The sequence below is a fragment of the Nanorana parkeri genome, unplaced genomic scaffold (genome assembly GCF_000935625.1).
Source record: "Nanorana parkeri isolate BGI_ZX_2015 unplaced genomic scaffold, ASM93562v1 scaffold169, whole genome shotgun sequence".
NCBI classification, from domain to species: Eukaryota; Metazoa; Chordata; class Amphibia; order Anura; family Dicroglossidae; genus Nanorana; species Nanorana parkeri.
The window spans coordinates 588,440-606,742 of NW_017306437.1; the positions used below are offsets into that span (position 1 = coordinate 588,440).

The 18,303-nt window shown below is 43.2% G+C and overlaps 1 protein-coding gene across 1 annotated transcript; it reads right to left on the bottom strand.

Moving 5' to 3' along the window:
- Positions 1-542: 542 nt before the first annotated feature.
- Positions 543-14,868, bottom strand: LOC108785581 (poly [ADP-ribose] polymerase 4-like). The gene is made up of 5 exons (XM_018554671.1): positions 14,842-14,868; positions 14,624-14,677; positions 11,933-12,035; positions 5,667-5,799; positions 543-723 (listed from the first exon to the last, which is right to left on the bottom strand). The coding sequence occupies exons 1-5, from the start codon at positions 14,866-14,868 to the stop codon at positions 552-554; spliced, it is 489 nt and encodes a 162-aa protein (XP_018410173.1). The 3' UTR covers positions 543-551.
- Positions 14,869-18,303: the final 3,435 nt, after the last annotated feature.

An 18,303-nucleotide genomic window follows, 5' to 3' on the forward strand; every position in this document is an offset into this window, starting at 1 on the left:
TTTAAGGGCTCTGTATTGCCATTAAGGAACCCTATTGTTAATGGTGTAAACATTAAAATGTGTTGTTATGATTATAATGTTTGTCCTGAACTCATATTGTTGGCTTTATTTACTCATTGTCACCGACCCATTTTATGTTACAATGCTGTGCTAGCATTTCTTAATTGAATTTTGTTAATTTCTATGTATTCTCTGTATTTTATGAGAATACTGAGTAAACATTTAATACAACTTTGTAAAATATGACGTTAGGGATCAATACACTGCAGCTAAATCCCCAGCAGCCATGCTTCCAATATCTTCTTGCTAGATGGCCTCTATGTATGTGATTATGTCTGCCAGAGCTCTTTTTAATTACTATAAATAATTATTCACCATTTCCTCGCTGCCAAGCAAAATCATCTGGTTATATGAAGTTATAACTGCTAGATTTTATGCACTACCTTCTGTTTCTGTAAGAAAATATTTTAAAATGCTTAATTTCTTCACCTAAACTGCCTATATTTTGCAAAGCATCATAAAATTAAACATGATAGAAAAAGCAATGCATATTAACGGTATAAAATCAAGGAGAGGTTGGAGGATGGAGACTCTATGCCTAGTAACTGGTGAGTGGCATGGTCCCAGTCCCTGCCCAAACCCAGTCGGCTGCAGATGCCTGAGTACTGTTTGTCAGTTTTCACTGCCCACTTGATAGCTTTTTCAATAGCTGGGTATGATTCACTGTAAAGAGATAAAAGACAGGCGTTAATAATAAATGCCAGGGCTGATAACCTTATATCATATACTCTAGCAATATCTTTAAAATAACAACAGACACACCTTTAGAGATGTTTAGTAATGACAATCTACAAACAGATACTTCTAGATAATTGCCGGCTTTGTATTATTTGCATACTTTAGGCATGTTCAGTTCCTTAGCCAAGCACTGAGTAGCTGTTCTGCAGAACTTCAGTTCCCTGTAGCAGCTTTACTGAACACTTCCGCTCCACGGTGCTAAGCAAAAAGGTGGAGGATAATATTTTTTACTAATAAATACCATTTTCCAAAGAATATTTGGTGTGCTTGTCCACCAAAACATTAACAGGCTTATTCACAAAAGGGTGAGGAGTTTGGAGAAGGCAGGAGAAGTGAACAATCTAGGACAACATAGCTGAACCGGAAAGTGAGCTGAATTGGAGAATTTTTCCAAATCATCTATTTTGACCTAGATTGTTCAATTCTCCTGCCTTCTCCAAACTCTTCATGCTTTTGTGAACAGCCCTGGTAATTGTAGGTTCCCACACTGAATTGACTTCCTCCATCGGGGTTCAGGCACCTTTCTCCAGTGCTTTCAGGTGTGCCCACAGTTAAAGTGGCTGCTGATGCTCTCTCCCCACTCAGCGCTCTGCATGCACATTCACTTCCGCTGCAAGTTGGGTCTCCACCCGTCTGGTTTTCACCAGGACAGTCCGGTTTTGGAGTCTTGTGTCCGGGTGTCCAGCCAGCGGGCACCCGGACACAAGACACTCAGTGCCGATACCGGCACTTTACATTTTCTGGCAGATGTGGCTGCCGAGGTCCTCGGCAAGCGCAATCTCAGGCAGCCGCATTGGCCTAAAACTGGATCTTCCTCTGAGCCAAGGGCAGCCTGTGCCTGTTCACAGGCGCCCACTGCGTGATTGGTCCTCCAGCTCCCTGACACCATGCTGCCTGCCTGTGGACCCCTGGTGAGACACTATAGCCCAGGCAGCCCTGAGAGTCGCACATCCCACCTGAGAGCCCACAAGGCCACCAGGAGACATCATTACTCAATTCAAATGAGTGCACACCCTGCATCTAAAATTAGAATGCCACCAGACTTTTTTTTAACCTTACCTTAATCTTCAAGTAAAACTGTTCCACCTCTAATTGCACTTCCCCAGGATCCAAATCCCAATGGAAATCAAAAAGAGTAGAAACTGCAATAGTGTATCAGTGAAACTTACAATCAAGTAAAACCACTCACATGAAGTGCATGCAATTGAGCACCATGTATAAAGCATACAGAGCAGAGGGCAATTAGAGCTGGTAGAGCTCAACGGGAAGAGTACTGCCATGGATGTCCTACAATGTGCTATTTGCCTTTCCTTAAACATAGTGTTGTTTCAGTTTTAGGTGGACGGTGTGCACTCACTTAAATGGAGTAATATTTAGAGGAGTTTATTATTAAAGATTTTTTGGATACAAGAAAGATGCAAATGTTTCTTTGGCTTATTTATGCAACACCTGTTACTCATTTTTGAACTGGTAGTGGGAAGTACTGGGCTTGTTTTCATTTAAAGCACTACATTAATTATTTATCTTTCAAACATTCTAGTGCAGTTTATTGCAGTAAGGTAGAATATTATTTCCTTACGGTTTTAGTGCATTTATGTTAGCCAGGATGGGAAAAGGAAATATGCAAACATTATCAGTATATAATAACCCCCCACTCCAATCCCTCTTACTTCTCCATGACTTGGCATAAGAACAAGTAGGTGGAATGCGAGGAACAAGGTAGGAATTCTATGACAAGTGTTTGTGTGCGCGCGCATGTGCTGACACTATTGCAAGTTTCTCTATTGGCAGTCCTTGATTTACAAATTGGTATATTTTTTATCACTGAACATTTCTGTCCCTAATATCTTAGGTTTTTTAAAAATTATTATTAATGACCAGTGACTAATTGCTCAATTTAAAAAACCTTGTTCGCTGTTAAATATGTTGCCCATAAACGCATTCACTTTTTTTGTAAAGAAAGCATGTAAAGCTACACTTTCCATTTTTTGTTTTTAACAAAATAAAATATTTAAAACAATTCTCCATTGATTTTCACATTCAATAAAAATTCCCTCTCTGATTAGAGCTGCCCTAGACTTCCAACAGCCCTCCTATGGACAACAGAGCAGAGGAAGCTTGACCCCAACAAGATAACCCCCACAGTTATTTAAGAAACGCCTACATAGAATGTCTCTTCATATGAACAGTACACAGGAATAAAGGCAGGAAAGGAGTCTCTTGGAATAATCATATGGAGATACTAGGAATGAAGGAGTCCAAAGGAGATCCTAGAATCAGCAATACAGTTATAACAGCAGGTCACAAGGATCCCATGGAAGCAAGGTGCAATCATCAGGAGACACAGGATGTACAGCAGCTAGTGTACTGTCACATTGCTCCAATATCGAGCCACAGGTGCCCTTTAAGATGATGAGAGCTGGCAGGCTGCAGGGCTTGGGACCTATAATTGGCTAGAAGCTGAGCACCTCAGCTTCTGTTCAAGTTGGTGCACAGCCGCATCCCGTCATAGAGATGTACAGCCAGCTGCACATGGCTACATGCAGCAGCTGTCCCTCTTGGGCGCACAGCTGTGCACGTCCGTGCAAATGAGGCCTAAAATGTACATTTTAAGATTTTGCAAAAAATGAAAAAAATTGCTCTGGTACTGAAGTGGTTAAGCAGGCTTTACATTTTGGTGTGTTTATTTTATTCCATAGCCAATGGCTCCCTACAACCACACATTTGAATGTTGCAGTCCCTCCCGCCCATGGGCGGGGGAGGTAGTGTGGCGATGGCTCCCTACAACCAATCAGGTCTTGCTAAGCACATGACGAAACATATGAGTGCTCACCACACATCTGCAGGTTAGTTTGGATGTAACCATGACATTCATTTATCAGAAGACTATGGCTTTATTACATTCAATCATTATTGTCTTCTGGGAAATCTTCACTATGTCATGTTTGGTGTATTGATGATATGCTTTTATTCATGTTATGGCAATGATATACACAGTGTTCTTGTGGTAAATTACAACGTTATTTAATGGTTTCTGGTGGGAACATGATGTCAGTGATGTCAGGGGGTTGGTGGGAGTGGTTTTCTGTTCATTTGCACTGTTGGTTTGGCTATATAAGATCGTTTTTTCTTTAGCTGTATTGTCATTTCAAGCCTGATGAAGGGGACCCTGTGTGGCCCCGAAACGTTGCTATTTGTTTTGGCATGAAGCGTCAATAAACAGACATGCTCTTCACTTCAATATGTTGTGCGGGTGACATCTTTAACAAGTGTCAGTATTAGCGGCGCCATCTGCGGTCACTTCGAGCACCCACACTGACAGGGATACCCGGTAAGGAGTGCAGCAGGATTCTGGAATACATAGGCTCCTTAAACAACCCCAAGCGAAAGCATTTTCACTTACGTGCATTACGTCGTGCATTTTTATGAGCAGATTGTGACACACTGATGTAAATGGCCAAAATGTGCGCGAAAACAATTGCAACGCGCATTTCCAAGCGTTTCCTATTGACTCTATGGGGACAAAATGAGCTGTAATCTGCCAAAAAGAAGCTCAGGTACTTTTTCCAGTAACAGGCCTTTTGCTTATTGCGACAAAACGCACAGGTGTGAACAGTGGCCATAAGAATGAATGGGATTTTTTTGTGAAGCATTTTGTTGCACTTATTCAGCTGCGACAATGCGACAAGGATGATTTGTGTTGTTATGTAATGTTATGTAATGAAGTTAAATTAAACAACAAATAACACAGAGCACAATGGGCAAACATTCTACGTAATCATTGAGGTTTACCTTTTCTTACCAAGTCAAACCTGCTTAGCTCTGTTGTCCCTAGTTGTCCACAAATAATAATAATAAAAAAAAAAAAATACCTAAAACAGGAAAATCTGATAAGGACACTGAATCACAGCAAGGCAATGGAACAGGAGGAACCTTTGTGCTCTAAAGCAGGGTATACACGGTTAGAATATACTGTAGTGCAAAAGAAGTTGTTTTTGGAATGTTTGTTCAAATATCTATCAATAAGTATGGTGCAATCGACAGAGGAAAACAACAATGTTCCTGAAAATTTTCGAAGGAGCATGCTGGAACATTTTTCTCGATCAAACAAATGTCTAACCGTCAATTTCACTCCAAAATAGAATGTTAAATAAAAGTGAAAATTAAACCAAATTCGAACGACAACCAGAAAGTTTCTGATGCCAGTACCGAACATTCCGACAGTATTTTTTGTTCGAACGTTCAGGCAAAGGTCTACCCATGTATACCCTAGTTAACACTGTTCTATTTCAGAGATATTATTTGGCACTTGGTGATGCTCAAGCATGCTTGCAGTGATAAATTCCAAGAGTTATAAATCTAAGAACAGTACACCCCCAGTACACACAGCAAGAACAGATAAATGCCCACAATGGTGTTGGCTGCATGGTTGACAGTGGAGTCAAGAAGGCTAATGTAGGGGTAGGCAACCTTGGTACTCTAGTAAACTAAAAATCCCATCATGCTTCTGCCTTTGGGAGTCACACCTGTGGCTGTCAGTCTTGCAGTGCCTAAATAGGAATTGTAGTTCCCCAACAGCCTGCGTGCTAAGGTTGCCTACCCATGAGCTAATGGTTTCTTGCTTCTGGCAGGAGGGAGTTCATGGAAATTTCACTGTCACAGAACATTAGATATAAATATTTGGTGGGATACTTGGTATGATTCATCTTGCCAGCATCTTAATATATTAGCCTTTGAAGGACTAACTCTTCAAGAAAGAGCAGTAACATTAAGTTACTTACATATGTCATCGGGATGTAGAACACAAGCTGTTTGTGCACACTGTAATGTACAATAATTAAGCAGTTAATCGTTGTTACAGTATATACCTTTCAGAGTCACACTGATCCAATTTCATTAGAGTCTTGAATTTGATACCACTCAGCAGATGATAAGTGCGGATAGTTTGCAGAACGAGGAGTGTGGCAATTAGTTTCAGAACCTCATCTTTTCCTCTTAAACCTTTAAAAACAAAAGGAAGGGGCATAAAGACTTAAAGCTGAACTCCTGCCAAATATAATGTACACACATTCATACAGATAGGTATTCAAATAAATCAAGTGAGTGGCTCAGCTGTGCTTTTAAGGAGTAGCTACGGCCGGGGGGAGGAGTCGACCGTGATGTCACGAACGGACCGAACCCTCTGACACGGAGCTCTGAACCGTGTGGGTCTATGACAGTGGAGGAGCGCCAGAGCCAGGTCCCAGCTGCAACCACTGCAACCCTGGTAGTTCTCATTAAAATGCCAAGTATCTGCACTGGTACTTGAAAAGTATCTGTGCATCACTAATTACAAGTATTTTTTTAAAGTGTAACCACCTTGCCCTTAGCAAATGTAAATCATTACAAGTATTTTTAAAAAAGTATATCCTTGGCTCTAATAACCGTTTCCTTCTGCCTGCTGTTTGGAGGATCTCTGGCAATAGTGTGGAAGGCTGCACTGATCCGAGTTATCGATGTGTGTACCTCCCAGACAAACCACAAGAAGGTTTCCAGCCAGTGGTTCAGTCTGGGAGAGGGAATAAATATTCAGGATTGACCTGCAGTTGAATGTCTGATCCTCCTAGACCTGCAACCTGAGGAAGGTGACCGTGTACTTGAAGAGTAGCCGGGGTTTGAGGCCTAGTATGTTGAAGCTGGGGATTGAGATACTAGAGAAGAACTTCAGCCTAAATACGGAACTTGAGAAGCTTGGTCCTTGACTGAAGTATGGTAAGTTATCCCCAAGGAGAGTGGTAACCTATAAACTCCTTTGCATCAAAAATAGTCCATCTGTTCACATTGCTCCACTATTGCCGAGGAGCAGACCCTGAAGTGAAATGCTAGCCCACACTACTTCTCTGGGGCCCCTCACATGCCCCTGAGGGCAGGGAAGGGGGAGGGGATGCTACAAACGCATCTAGTGCAAGTACCTACTTATGACTTAGTATGGGCCTCATGCAATCCTCTATACAACAGCACTCAAACTGGGAGAGTAAGACAGCCAATGTGCTGCATGCAAATCTGTTGGCAAGGAACATGCTGAATGGAGAAAAGAGCACAATGAGCAAGTAATTACTTAATCAGTCTGCTTCTGCTCCTTTACCATCCAGTAAGTAGTCTGGGGTGGAGAGAAGACACCACTGTATTCCTTAAAGCCCAATAAAACTTCTAGTTCCTCGGTTCTCAACTGGTGGGCCGTGACCCAAAAGTGGGTCGTGACCCCATGCTCAGTGGGTCACCGCATGTCTTCCACTTGTCTAGTTTTGAAGCTCACCCCATAGAACAGCACCGTCCATTCTTACACCGAGCAGCCATTCAAAAGATGCTGCCCAGAGTGTTGACTTGTCGAGGTGGGGTGGGCTGGGGGTATGGCTGCGAGGGAGCTCCATCCATACGTGCATTGCTTACAGCTCCCTCGCATGTCCTGTAGAGGTGCCTGGACTGGAGCGACATCACATTCTGCCTCCCGGAACCTCTAAAGGGCATGCATAGGAGCTGTACAAGCAATGCACATATGGATGAAGCTTCATCACAGCACAGCAGCCCACACTGCCGTGTGTTCCATTGCAATGCGATTTGGGTCGCGACTTAATGATCAAGGACAAATGTGGGTCCTGAGGTTACACAGGTTGAGAACCACCTGTTCTCATTTAAACCTGTTCTAGTTTAAATGAGCTATATAGATATCAGGCACAATAAAGCAATAGGTGTGCACAACATTATAGTTTATTTTCTTTAGAAAGTAGCCAGAGGGTAGACAAGCCAGACTTCTAGCATGCTATAGGGAAGGACTGTTGCTCTCTGTGTGGAAACGTGGGTCTAGCACCACCTGCTAAGTCAGGGCTGGAGCTCTGCAATCACAAAGTTCTTGTTCCCAGCTCATTGAACCTCTAGTTCTGAAATACCAAGGGGCATTGGTGGACCTCTGCAAAGAGATAACTGCTTCCACACAGACAGCAAAGCACTTTTCTACAGCATGCTGGCAGGGGACAGGCTTTTCTACTCAGGTTGTGGCTGCTTTCTAAAAGCAAGGAACTGTAATACTTAGAACTACTTTTGTTTTAACACACCTGAAATTAGGCTTTAACCATAAGGCTCCACTCGCACATTAGAGTCCTGGTGCGCAGCACATTTTTGTGTGTAAATATGCATTGCACTAGGACAGCCCACTCAAATGAATGTTCAAAAAAATGGATTTGCACTTTTCTTAGCAATAGAGCTCCAGAAAGCACAGTAGTGTGTTATTGTGTGTTGTGGTGTGCTGCAACATATCATGCTCCCTCAATGCATTGGAATGCCATTAAAAATGAATAGCGCTGAAATGCTGTGATGTATGTAACATTCGTTAGCATGCACTGTGGTAACACATGCGTGGTCACAACTGTGTGAATGAGCCCCAAGTATTATCATCCACCAGGTGGATGCTTCCCGGCGGGTGAATGTACATGTAAGTGATTTTTTTTTACTGGGTGGGCGTGCGAGCGAGCAGAATCGCGCCGGGAATGTAAACAGCCGTTACCGAGTACTACATACAAGCGGTCGGCCGGCTCTACAGCTGGCCGATTGCTTGCATGACCCTGCACAGTGCGCCCCCCTTTGTTCCCCCTGCGGTGCCCGGGTCCGAGAACACTGGCACAGTGGCTACTAGTACAGTAGTACTAGTAGGCGGAAGCGATGTATATTACTTCACTTCCACCTTTAGCTGTCATTTCTCTGGCTGCCAGCCAGAGAAGAAGTTGATGAAGCAGATCTCTGCTGCATCAGCTATTTTGGGGGTCCCAAGGTGACATTAGGGTTCTTGGGGACCCCTGATGTCTCCATAAAGAGGACCTGTCATTGTTTTTTTGCTATCACATAGGGGGATTTTTAGCCCCCTATGTGATAGCAATCAAGTGTAAAAAAAAAAACACCCAAAAAAGTATCGAGTCCCCCGCATGCACGCACATAAACGTAAATACGCATCGGGTGTGCCTACTTGTGAAAACAACGATTACACCGCACATGTTACATATGGCTGTGAACGTTAAGAGTGTGAGCAATAATTCTAGGGCCATTAATCACTGATAACACTAAATTGATGCTGTAGCCAGAGAGTAAGCTGCTGTAGCATGATCTGTGCTTCATCAGTTTCAGTGGGGTCTATATACCCCACTGAAACTGATATGGATATGGGATCTAATAGACACCTGATGTCTACATAAAGGGGACCGGTCACTTACTCTGTGCTATCACATAGGGGGCGTGTTACCCCTATGTGATAGCAATAAAGTCAAGTTAAAGTTCCAAAAATTATAGTGAACTATAAAAAATGTTTTAAAGCCCTTAACGTACACGCACATAAAAAGGCACAAACATGTGTCCAGTGTGCCTACATGGGAAAGCAACAAATGCACCACACATGTTACATATTGCCTATGGTCAATTTTGAGTACTGTCGTTTTTGCCATTTCACGGGCGTGCATAATTTAAGGTTTAACCTGTTTGGTTTTTATTTGCACAATTCCAACATTTTATATTTTACCAAACAGCTGTGTATCATATTATATTTGTGTGAACAAAAAAAAATCATTTTAGTGTATTTGATCGATTTGATAAACATTTCTGCTAATATCAAATTTAGATTCGACATGTGTGTGCAACATTTAGAAAATTGCTTTTGATGCGAAGTGATTAAAATGTGCAAAAACTGGTGCAGGTATAAAGTGCAGGCGCGTATGTGGACCTGCAGCTACCTGCAACAGCCTCATGTCGTAGATGAATCCCAGACGGCTATGTCAGCAAACCTCTAACACTTCCAGGTAAAGTTACCACTTGCAGCAAAGCCCTACCCTCCCACATTGCTATTGGGAGCCGTACTGAAGGTATGTAGGTTGGAAGGGATGAGCAAGCTTCCAAAGCTCGTCAGAACTGGACAAAAAATTAAACTGTGGCGGAGGGTCTGGAACATTACCTGGAATTTGTGCACCCTTAGGTCCCTGTACTTTATATCTGCAGCAGTTTTTTCTTTTACATGTGAAGCAAAATTAGATTGTTGTAAACTGCACTTAGACAATGTAGACACAAAATAGAGAAATCAGCAGTAGAGGAAAGTCTGGTTTGACACCTACTATTCAAAGTAGTATTAAACTCTCAAAAGTTTATCAATATTGAATCCAGATCAAATGAATATACATTGCCCAGCAAAGCATTGCTTTACATGTTTTGCCCAAACACTTACAATCATCATGTTTCTGAACAGCTGCTTCCAATTATCTCAGCTCAGCTTCCGTGAACTTCCTGTCCAGTACAAGATCACAAAGGACAGTGCAGACTCCAGCAACTGTTCCTCTACAAGCTTGGAAAAGCGAGGAGGGAGGGCCGGGAAGGGGGAGGGGAGTAACTTGATTTGCTGTGTTTGTGGAGACACACACAGCTTACTATCACACACAAGGGTCGCTCCATAGAACCCTGTTTGAGAAAGGAGTCACTCTAAAACAGGAAGTCAGGACCAGTGCTTAGGGGACCAGCGGATTCTGCAGGAAACCTAAACTTTTAAACATCAAGGGGTAGCATTCATCGGAATTGATTTCATCAGCATTTGGAAAAGCTTAAAGTCCTTTTGACTTTAACATCACTTTAAATATTTGACTTCTTTGCAGAAGGCTATAAGGAGTTAACATTTTTTGTAAGATATATTTAGAGCAGTTTAGTTTATTTCATATAGTGTGCTCTTTATTTGTGTTTTTTTGTGTATTTTCTTTCACAATAATTTTATTAAAAAGAATAACAACAATACAGGTAAAAAAGGACAATATCCAAACAAGATATCAAAAATGATACAGGAGAAAGTTAGGTAATACAAAACTTAGTTACGCAGTTATAACATTCCAGTCGAAAGTAACAAATAGTGCATTGTAAAAATGTACAAACAGTCCCACAAATGGGAATTGGCATTAAATAATCTATAACGCCACACAATGAAAAGGAGGTAAAAACAAGGAGGGGAGAGACAAATGCCTCTCTCCAAAGTATCCTGCAACCACCTAAAAAAAAGTCTGATTAAGAGGCAGAAAAAAAAAGGACTTATCCAGCCATCATGATAAAAAAAATCCCCATAGGGAAAAAGGAGAGGAGGCGAGTGTAGATGACATCGAGAGACAGATAAAAGGAAGAGAACAAACATAATAATAAAACAGCGAAAAAAAAGAGAAGGAGGGAAAAGGGGAGAATATGAGGGTAGGAATATGTCCTCCTCCACACGCACTCATAAACTGAAAACCATAGTCAAAGAGACAAAAGGGGGTAACAAGGTCCCCCAGGGTGCTTCTGCTCCAGCCAGGGAGTCTGTGTTCAAGAACTTTGCATTGTTTTTTATTGTTATTATATATTTTATTGTTATTTGTGTACTGTCATTTTACATTTTTTGTTTTACCAACAAACCACCTTAACGTCACCTTTCCTACTGACCCCAATGCATTTCACGACAATTTACATTTTCATAGAAATTTCACTCATCAGTAATCCAAAGCATATTTAGGAGTGAGAAAATGTACAAAATCACTTAAAGGCTTAGTTCACCTTTCTGACCATGTTTCAAGTTACACCCATACTCAGGGTGAAACATGGTCACAATGGCATTCTTCCCACCCCCTACTTACCTGCATTGTGAGGTGAGAAATAATCTGCAGGAGCCAGAGCATTGCACCCGCAATCCACTGATCTTGGTTGCAATGCTTTACTGGCTCCAATGCAAAAAGTAATAATAAATGCACAATGTTTTTTTTAAAGAAGTGTGCATTAATCATAATTTTCCAAAAAGTGGACTTTGCATTTAACATCATCTTAGCAGTGGGCCTATACTGTGGGAGAGAATGTTGTAGGGAAGGTAAGCAGGGGCAGTTTGTTACAATGAACCCCAGGAAAGTTTTTGGGTGAATATTGTTGGGTTGACTTGTACACTGTCTGAATGTGTTGTATGCATTATGTGCATTTTAAAACAGGTTTACTGTGTGTACTTCATGTTTAAGAAAAAGTAGCCCTTATATTACAACATACAATGCACAATGTTAATACTTTGTTAGAAGCATAAACCCAACACTATACACTTCAAGTGGAAGTATTGTTCAGAACCTACCTAGAGAAGAGATGCCTTTTCCAGTAAGAAAAGTGTCACAAAAATATTTGACGTCAATATTTAACAATTTTCCGAGCATTGGAGTCAGCATCCAGTATCCTTCCTAGAGGGCAGAAACAGTGTTAGAATGGTTAACTAGGCAGAGGCACCTATAGCAGTGGCATCTATAGTATGTGCCCTGGGACTCCAGGCCATCCAGTCTTGGCTGGTACACTGAAAAAATTGCAACTATGCATGCCCATCACAAGACCATGCCTACTGGGCAGGGCAGAGATTCTCACATCATCGTCATTGTTTTCCCCCTGTGATAAACTGGCATCAGGTCTGTTTTAACAGAGTGTGTGTTGTGCTTCTTAACTTGTCATGTCTAAGAAACACCTTCAGGCTGAGCAAGCCTGCTTAGATTAGACAGTCATATTGTGCCGGCACATTCAACCACCCTCAGGTGCCTATGGACAGCCTAACAGGCAACCCTTTCAGAACCCTAGCAATGATCCTGGCACACTGTCGGTCCACAGGCAATAATGACCCACTAGGCTAGGATGTGGTTTTACATGCTGTCAGTTTCAATGTAAACAAAGCAGAAGACGTTTCCCAAATGAAAGATATGTGGCAGCTGGGAATGCTATGTAGGTGACAACAGTATCCTGCTTAATGCTGAGCAGGAGCATCAATGCAGATACATTTTAGTTTAAAATGGTTTTACAATTCTTTGTTTCTTATGTAGGGATGTAGTATTTTTCCAAATTTCTCCTGTGTGCAGTGATTATTCTCAGTCACCTCCTGTGTTGAGTGTTCTCCAGCAGGGTATGCTAGAGATAACACTTCATATTAAGGATGTTTAATAACTGGCCAATCAGCAGGCCTGGGGTGCTGGAATAGCTATAACATATCTGAGACACATGTTGGCACATGTTCTTCCCTCCAGGGTTTTTCCCCATAGAGGATGTATCTGTAATTCACCAATTTAGGCCCCAGGCCTGAGAGCCCAGGGGTATGGGTTGCTGTGGGGATCTCCTATCTTGGGAGGTGTCCCCAAGTTACTGGCTGCTATGGAGTGCTACAGGCTTTGAGGAAGCACAGCTGCACTTGTCCCCCACAGGGATGGTGAGTGACTGAGTCTGGAGAAGTAACACAGGAACCTTCCTTTTGCTGTCCTGCCTTGATCTCTAAAACTGAGAATACACTAGACTCTCATTTACAAGGAGCAAATTTACAAGATATGTGTCCAGCCAGTAAAGCCTTATGAAAGAGGGTCCTAAAAAAGATAGACGACCATGCAGAAGACTAAAGGACTGTACTTTGATATAAATAAACAAGTATCCTGCGCTCCCTTATCCTCCTTCCTACTTAAAGCCATGCACGTGCAATTAAACTATCTAAACTATATACCAAGTGACTGACGCTCATCACTCTTTATATTTAATGATCAGAGTTGCAGCTTCAGTGGAATATACCTAGGGATAAGGTCATTCTCATCTTTGGGTCCCACTTAAATTACACAAGACCCAGCTGAGTGGTGGAGGCACTGTCATTATAGATATATTCAAGTCCCATGCTCCCACTTTGCAGAGGCTCAAGATCTTCTAGTTACCTAGGGGAGGGCAGGGGTAGCTGATTGGAAAGGGTCACATGACCCCCCACCCCCCTAATACAGGGCTACACTCGTAGTCAATTTTTTATTTAATATAAATACTAGTGTAGCGCCCTCTAAAATGTCGCTATTCAATTTAGAGATACCTGGACTGTAACCAGTCTAGATACTGATCATACAGAGCTCTGCACTCTATAGGTGTCCCTGAATCTGCTGGATCGATTGCTCCTCCTGTTGCTGAGGAAAAGGGAGCCTTGGCATACAGTGAGGGAGGATCCACCCTCAGGTTATGACTATGCACCTGACCCTAGCCAATCCCTGAGTAGGATGACTCAGAGGCATGGTTGAGGGCAGGTAATAAAAGGTCTGGGGACATTGTGGAGAGCTCTCTTCCCCTGGGGGCCTCGCCCTGGGAGGACTGTGTGTGATGCAGGAGGCTGGCCTGGGCCTCAGCACATGGCAGGTGCTGAGGGGCCTGGAGGCATAGGATACACTGATACTTTGCTGGGCCCATACACGTGGCAGGTGATGGGTGCCTTGTTCTGAGGGGATGCTGCCACTGGACTTGAGTGCTCGTTGGCAGTTGCAGATGCTGAGGGCACAGAGATTCCAGATCCTGTTGCTAAGGAAAATACCTGATGGAAGCTGGGTCGGGGAGGAGTCCGCTTGTTGAGGGGTACCGCAGAGGAGCTGGTGCGAGCGTCCGTCTGGGACCCACAAGGGAGATCCCACACCCTATTCCAGGTATCAGTTCACAGTACTACTACTACCACTATTGGTCCCTGGGACCAGAACGCAGTGATTTTCGGCCTTAACGGTTGCTAGGGGAGAAAGCTGTCCTCAGAAGATTCCAATGGCATCCTACAGACCCTAAACCCTCTCTCTCCTATTGATGTTGCAAATAAATACCCTAAAAAGACCCTAAGACTCGAGCTGTTCTGTCCGTGAGTGTCGGTGTGCTGTTGCTGATCAAAGGGGACCGGTAGCTGGAACCAACAGGTAGGAGAACCTATTTCAATATTCAGCGGCTCCTTCGGGGGTGAGCGCTACACTAGTTTGTGAAAAGAATCAGTAAGAAAGTAAGAGGGTGACATTACCTGGCTCTGTAGAGGAGAGAAGGATGACCAGGAGAGTTCAGCTAATTCTGATCGCTAGAATACACACAAAATATACAATATTAAGAATTTAGGAAACGGTCCTTAAACAGGGAAATGTTGATAAGCAAGACTAGATGGGTGAATCCATTGTTTAAAAGGGAGGCTATAATATAGTTTCAGTGAGTGCACATTGAGAGATTATTATACCAAATATTTACCTTGAAGTATTTACATAAGCTTAACATTTTTACATGGTGACGTTATTTATTATTCTAATTGTATTTCATACACATATCTGTTAATTCTCCTTGCAGACAATGCAGTCAGCATACCTGCTGTACAACAAGGAAAAATTCAGCTTCTTAGGGCTCAGTCACACTAGATGCAGTGCGTTCCAGCCCAATTTTGGCCGGAACGCACTGCCTCGCATTGCGGCCAGCTCACTTTTTAGTGGGATGGGAGGGGGCGTGGCAGGCCATTCAAGTGCATGGCGCCGTAGCCACACCCTCCGGCCGCAATGCGATCCGCCGCACGGGATCGCAAGGCACATAAGTGCCTGCGGTCCGGTCCTGTGCGGTGCGATAAAAATAGTGCTTGTAGCATTTTGATCGCACCGCACAGGATCGGACCGCCGGAACGCACTGCATCTAGTGTGACTGAGCCCTTAATGATAAGCCAGTACTCTTAAACAGTATGAATGAAGCCTGTAGTCTTATGAGGTAAGATTCCCACCCCACCGTGCCAGTAATAAAGTATTACATTTACGTGTCACGTGTAGGACAGTCACGTGTAGTACTAGAACAAGATGAATCTGCAAATAATATGAAAAAATAAACCCAATAATATGATTTTTAATATTTTCTTCACAGTCATGTGGTCACTCTCTCCACTTTTTTTCTTAGCTGGGCACGGGCTGAGGGAGAGTACAAATATCACAGGAGCGTTATGTCTGCTGATGTAAGAAGCAATTTTTCAGTCAGCCAGATCCACTGTCAGTCACAACAGTACTGCAAGGCAAAGAGTCATGTGGTGTTGAAAATGGCAGTATGTGCTGGCACAATGTATGTCGGCAAGTACTTTTGTAGTTCATCTTTATCTCCAAAGGGTGACAACACTCTGCTATATCGGAGTCAGTGCAGTCAGCCTTGTCACCATTAAAAAAATGGCATTGTGTTTTCCTCCACCCCAGGTCCTCTCACACCCCTCCGCTCCAACCCGGCCTTCCCCCCGGGCCAATGTGCATCCTTCCTACGCCGCTGGCCCACCGACACTCCCCTGACGGCTCAACTATTCTTTGACCGACAGAGCAATTTTCGCACTCTCGCAGAGTGCGAAAGAACCCGTCCTCTCCCATACCACTGTGGTCCTATTTCCAAATTCGACACTACCTCAACTCTCACTCGCATAAAGGACTCTTCTCCCGCACTTTAACTCCATTTGAAAAGCTATGCACATCCGAACAGAAAGTGACACATGCAATTTCATCCTTATACTCCCTCCTGAATGATTCCTCTACCCTCCCACCGACACACTCCATGAGGGCATGGGAACGTGATCTCTCCACATCCTTCACACAACAGGAGTGGGAACGAATGAATTCCCTACTTCTAGGAAGCTCCATGAATGTTCAAGTACAGGAAACTAACTATAAAGTTCGCTCACGCTGGTACAAAACCCCGGCCCTACTCCACCGCATATACCCAGATGCCCCTGACCGGTGCTGGCGTTGCAGCAGAGAAGTGGGCTCTCTATTGCACATTTGGTGGTCGTGCCCAATGATCTCGCCCTTTTGGACGTCGGTCCACACCCTGATTAAAACCATAACCGGAGTCTCGATGGAATTCTCCCCAGCTAGCCTCATATTATATCATTTCGATGACACACTCCATGTTTCTAAAAAATCCCTCTCAATTCACCTACTGAATGCGGCAAAAACGGTGATTCCTAGACACTTTAAATCACCATCCCCACCAACGATTCGGGAGTGGCTCTCCCGAGTAGAGACAGTAGCGGCCATTGAGGAACTTATCCACTCTGGCAGAGATGACATGTCCAAGTATCTTAAAACCTGGACGTTGTGGCATTTATTCCGTGATTCAGAGGCATGTAAGGATTTAAGACAGTAACACTACTCCTATCTACTCTGTTCTATGTAGTGCCTTCCTCCTTTCCATCTCTCCCTACTTATGGGTCGGACGGGACCCCTTCCCACTCCTTGTCTTCTCCCCCCACCTTCCTCCCTTCCCCCTATTCTTTCCTCTACCCACACTTCCAGACCTGCTTCCTCCTTTCCCACAACTGCCCCCCCTGATCTCCAAACCCACCTGGCAATGACAGCATCTCATAAACAGTGGTTGCCCCTGTTATCCAAACCAGATCGGACTAATAACAAACAACCTCTGGATAGTGCGACAGCTAAACCCTCCTTGTTATAAGCCTTTTCAAATGTTTAGGGATCATATTACTCCCACAGTGTTAGTGGGATCTGTTAATTCTTTGGCCCACCCAATTGAAATATACATGTATTTCTTTCCATCCTACTTTGTGAATTAAGGTGACACCAGTAAAATGGAATCTGAGCTCCCATGTTGGATCCCACTCAACCAATGCTATTTTCTTTCGGTTTATTGCTCTGTAACACAGTTTTGGATATCACTTGGCTGTTTGTGACTATTGGTTTAATGCCTATGTACCTGTCATTGTCTAGGCTCTGAACAATACAAATTTTACTTGTGGAAAAAAAAAAAAAAAATGGCATTGTGGCTGTAAGAAAAAGTAGGGTCAATAGGTAAAGGCTGTGACACACTGCATGTGAAGCCGTGGTGTTCGGATCTTCGCGTGCAGTGTGTCTTCCAATTCTCTCTCTTGTGAGTCACCATGCAAGAGTTCGCATAGCTGAGCATGCCGAGATGAAAAATGTAATCTTCAGCCAATCGGCTCGCACGTATAAACCCACGTGTTAGGACACAAACTCCATTGAGTTCATACGCAGGAGCCGTTTGGCTGAAGATGAAGTGTTTCATCTTGCAGTGCTCAGCTTCTCCAACTCTTGCACAATGCATGTGAATGTCCGCGCCTCACTGCTGCGCTTGCAATGTGTCATGGGCTTCATATTACATCGTTTGCATTTAGGAAAAAAAGGCTGTGATTCACTTGCTTAAAGTACCATGCCCTGCGATATATACATTTTTAGGTTTACCTACATTTTAATTACTTGAATTACAATTCTCAGTTTTTCCTGTTTCAGGTATTCTCAATGCCAGGTAACTCTGGCATCTGTTTATCATTCTTTTTGGCCACTTACTGAGTACGACCACACTGAAGGCTGTGCAGTAGCTTCTGGGGCAGCAACTTTACACTGCAGAATGCTGGGTTCAGTTCCCAGAGCAGATGTTATCTGCAGAAACGTATGCAGCATGTTCTACCCATGCTTCTGTGATGTTTTTTTTCCTGGATTGTTTGGTTTCTACCTAATCTGCTTAAGAGGAAGATCAGAGATGGCCAATCTTTCCTTTACAAACATCACATGACCAATGATTTGGTGTTGGGTCTGACCTCCAAAGAATACCAGAGCATCATGTTCTGCAGCATAGAAGTGATCCAGTATTTCTTTTTACTGTTACCACTTTCAAGAGCAGGATAGGGGTGTGTAATATATGATGACAGGTTCACTACAAAGC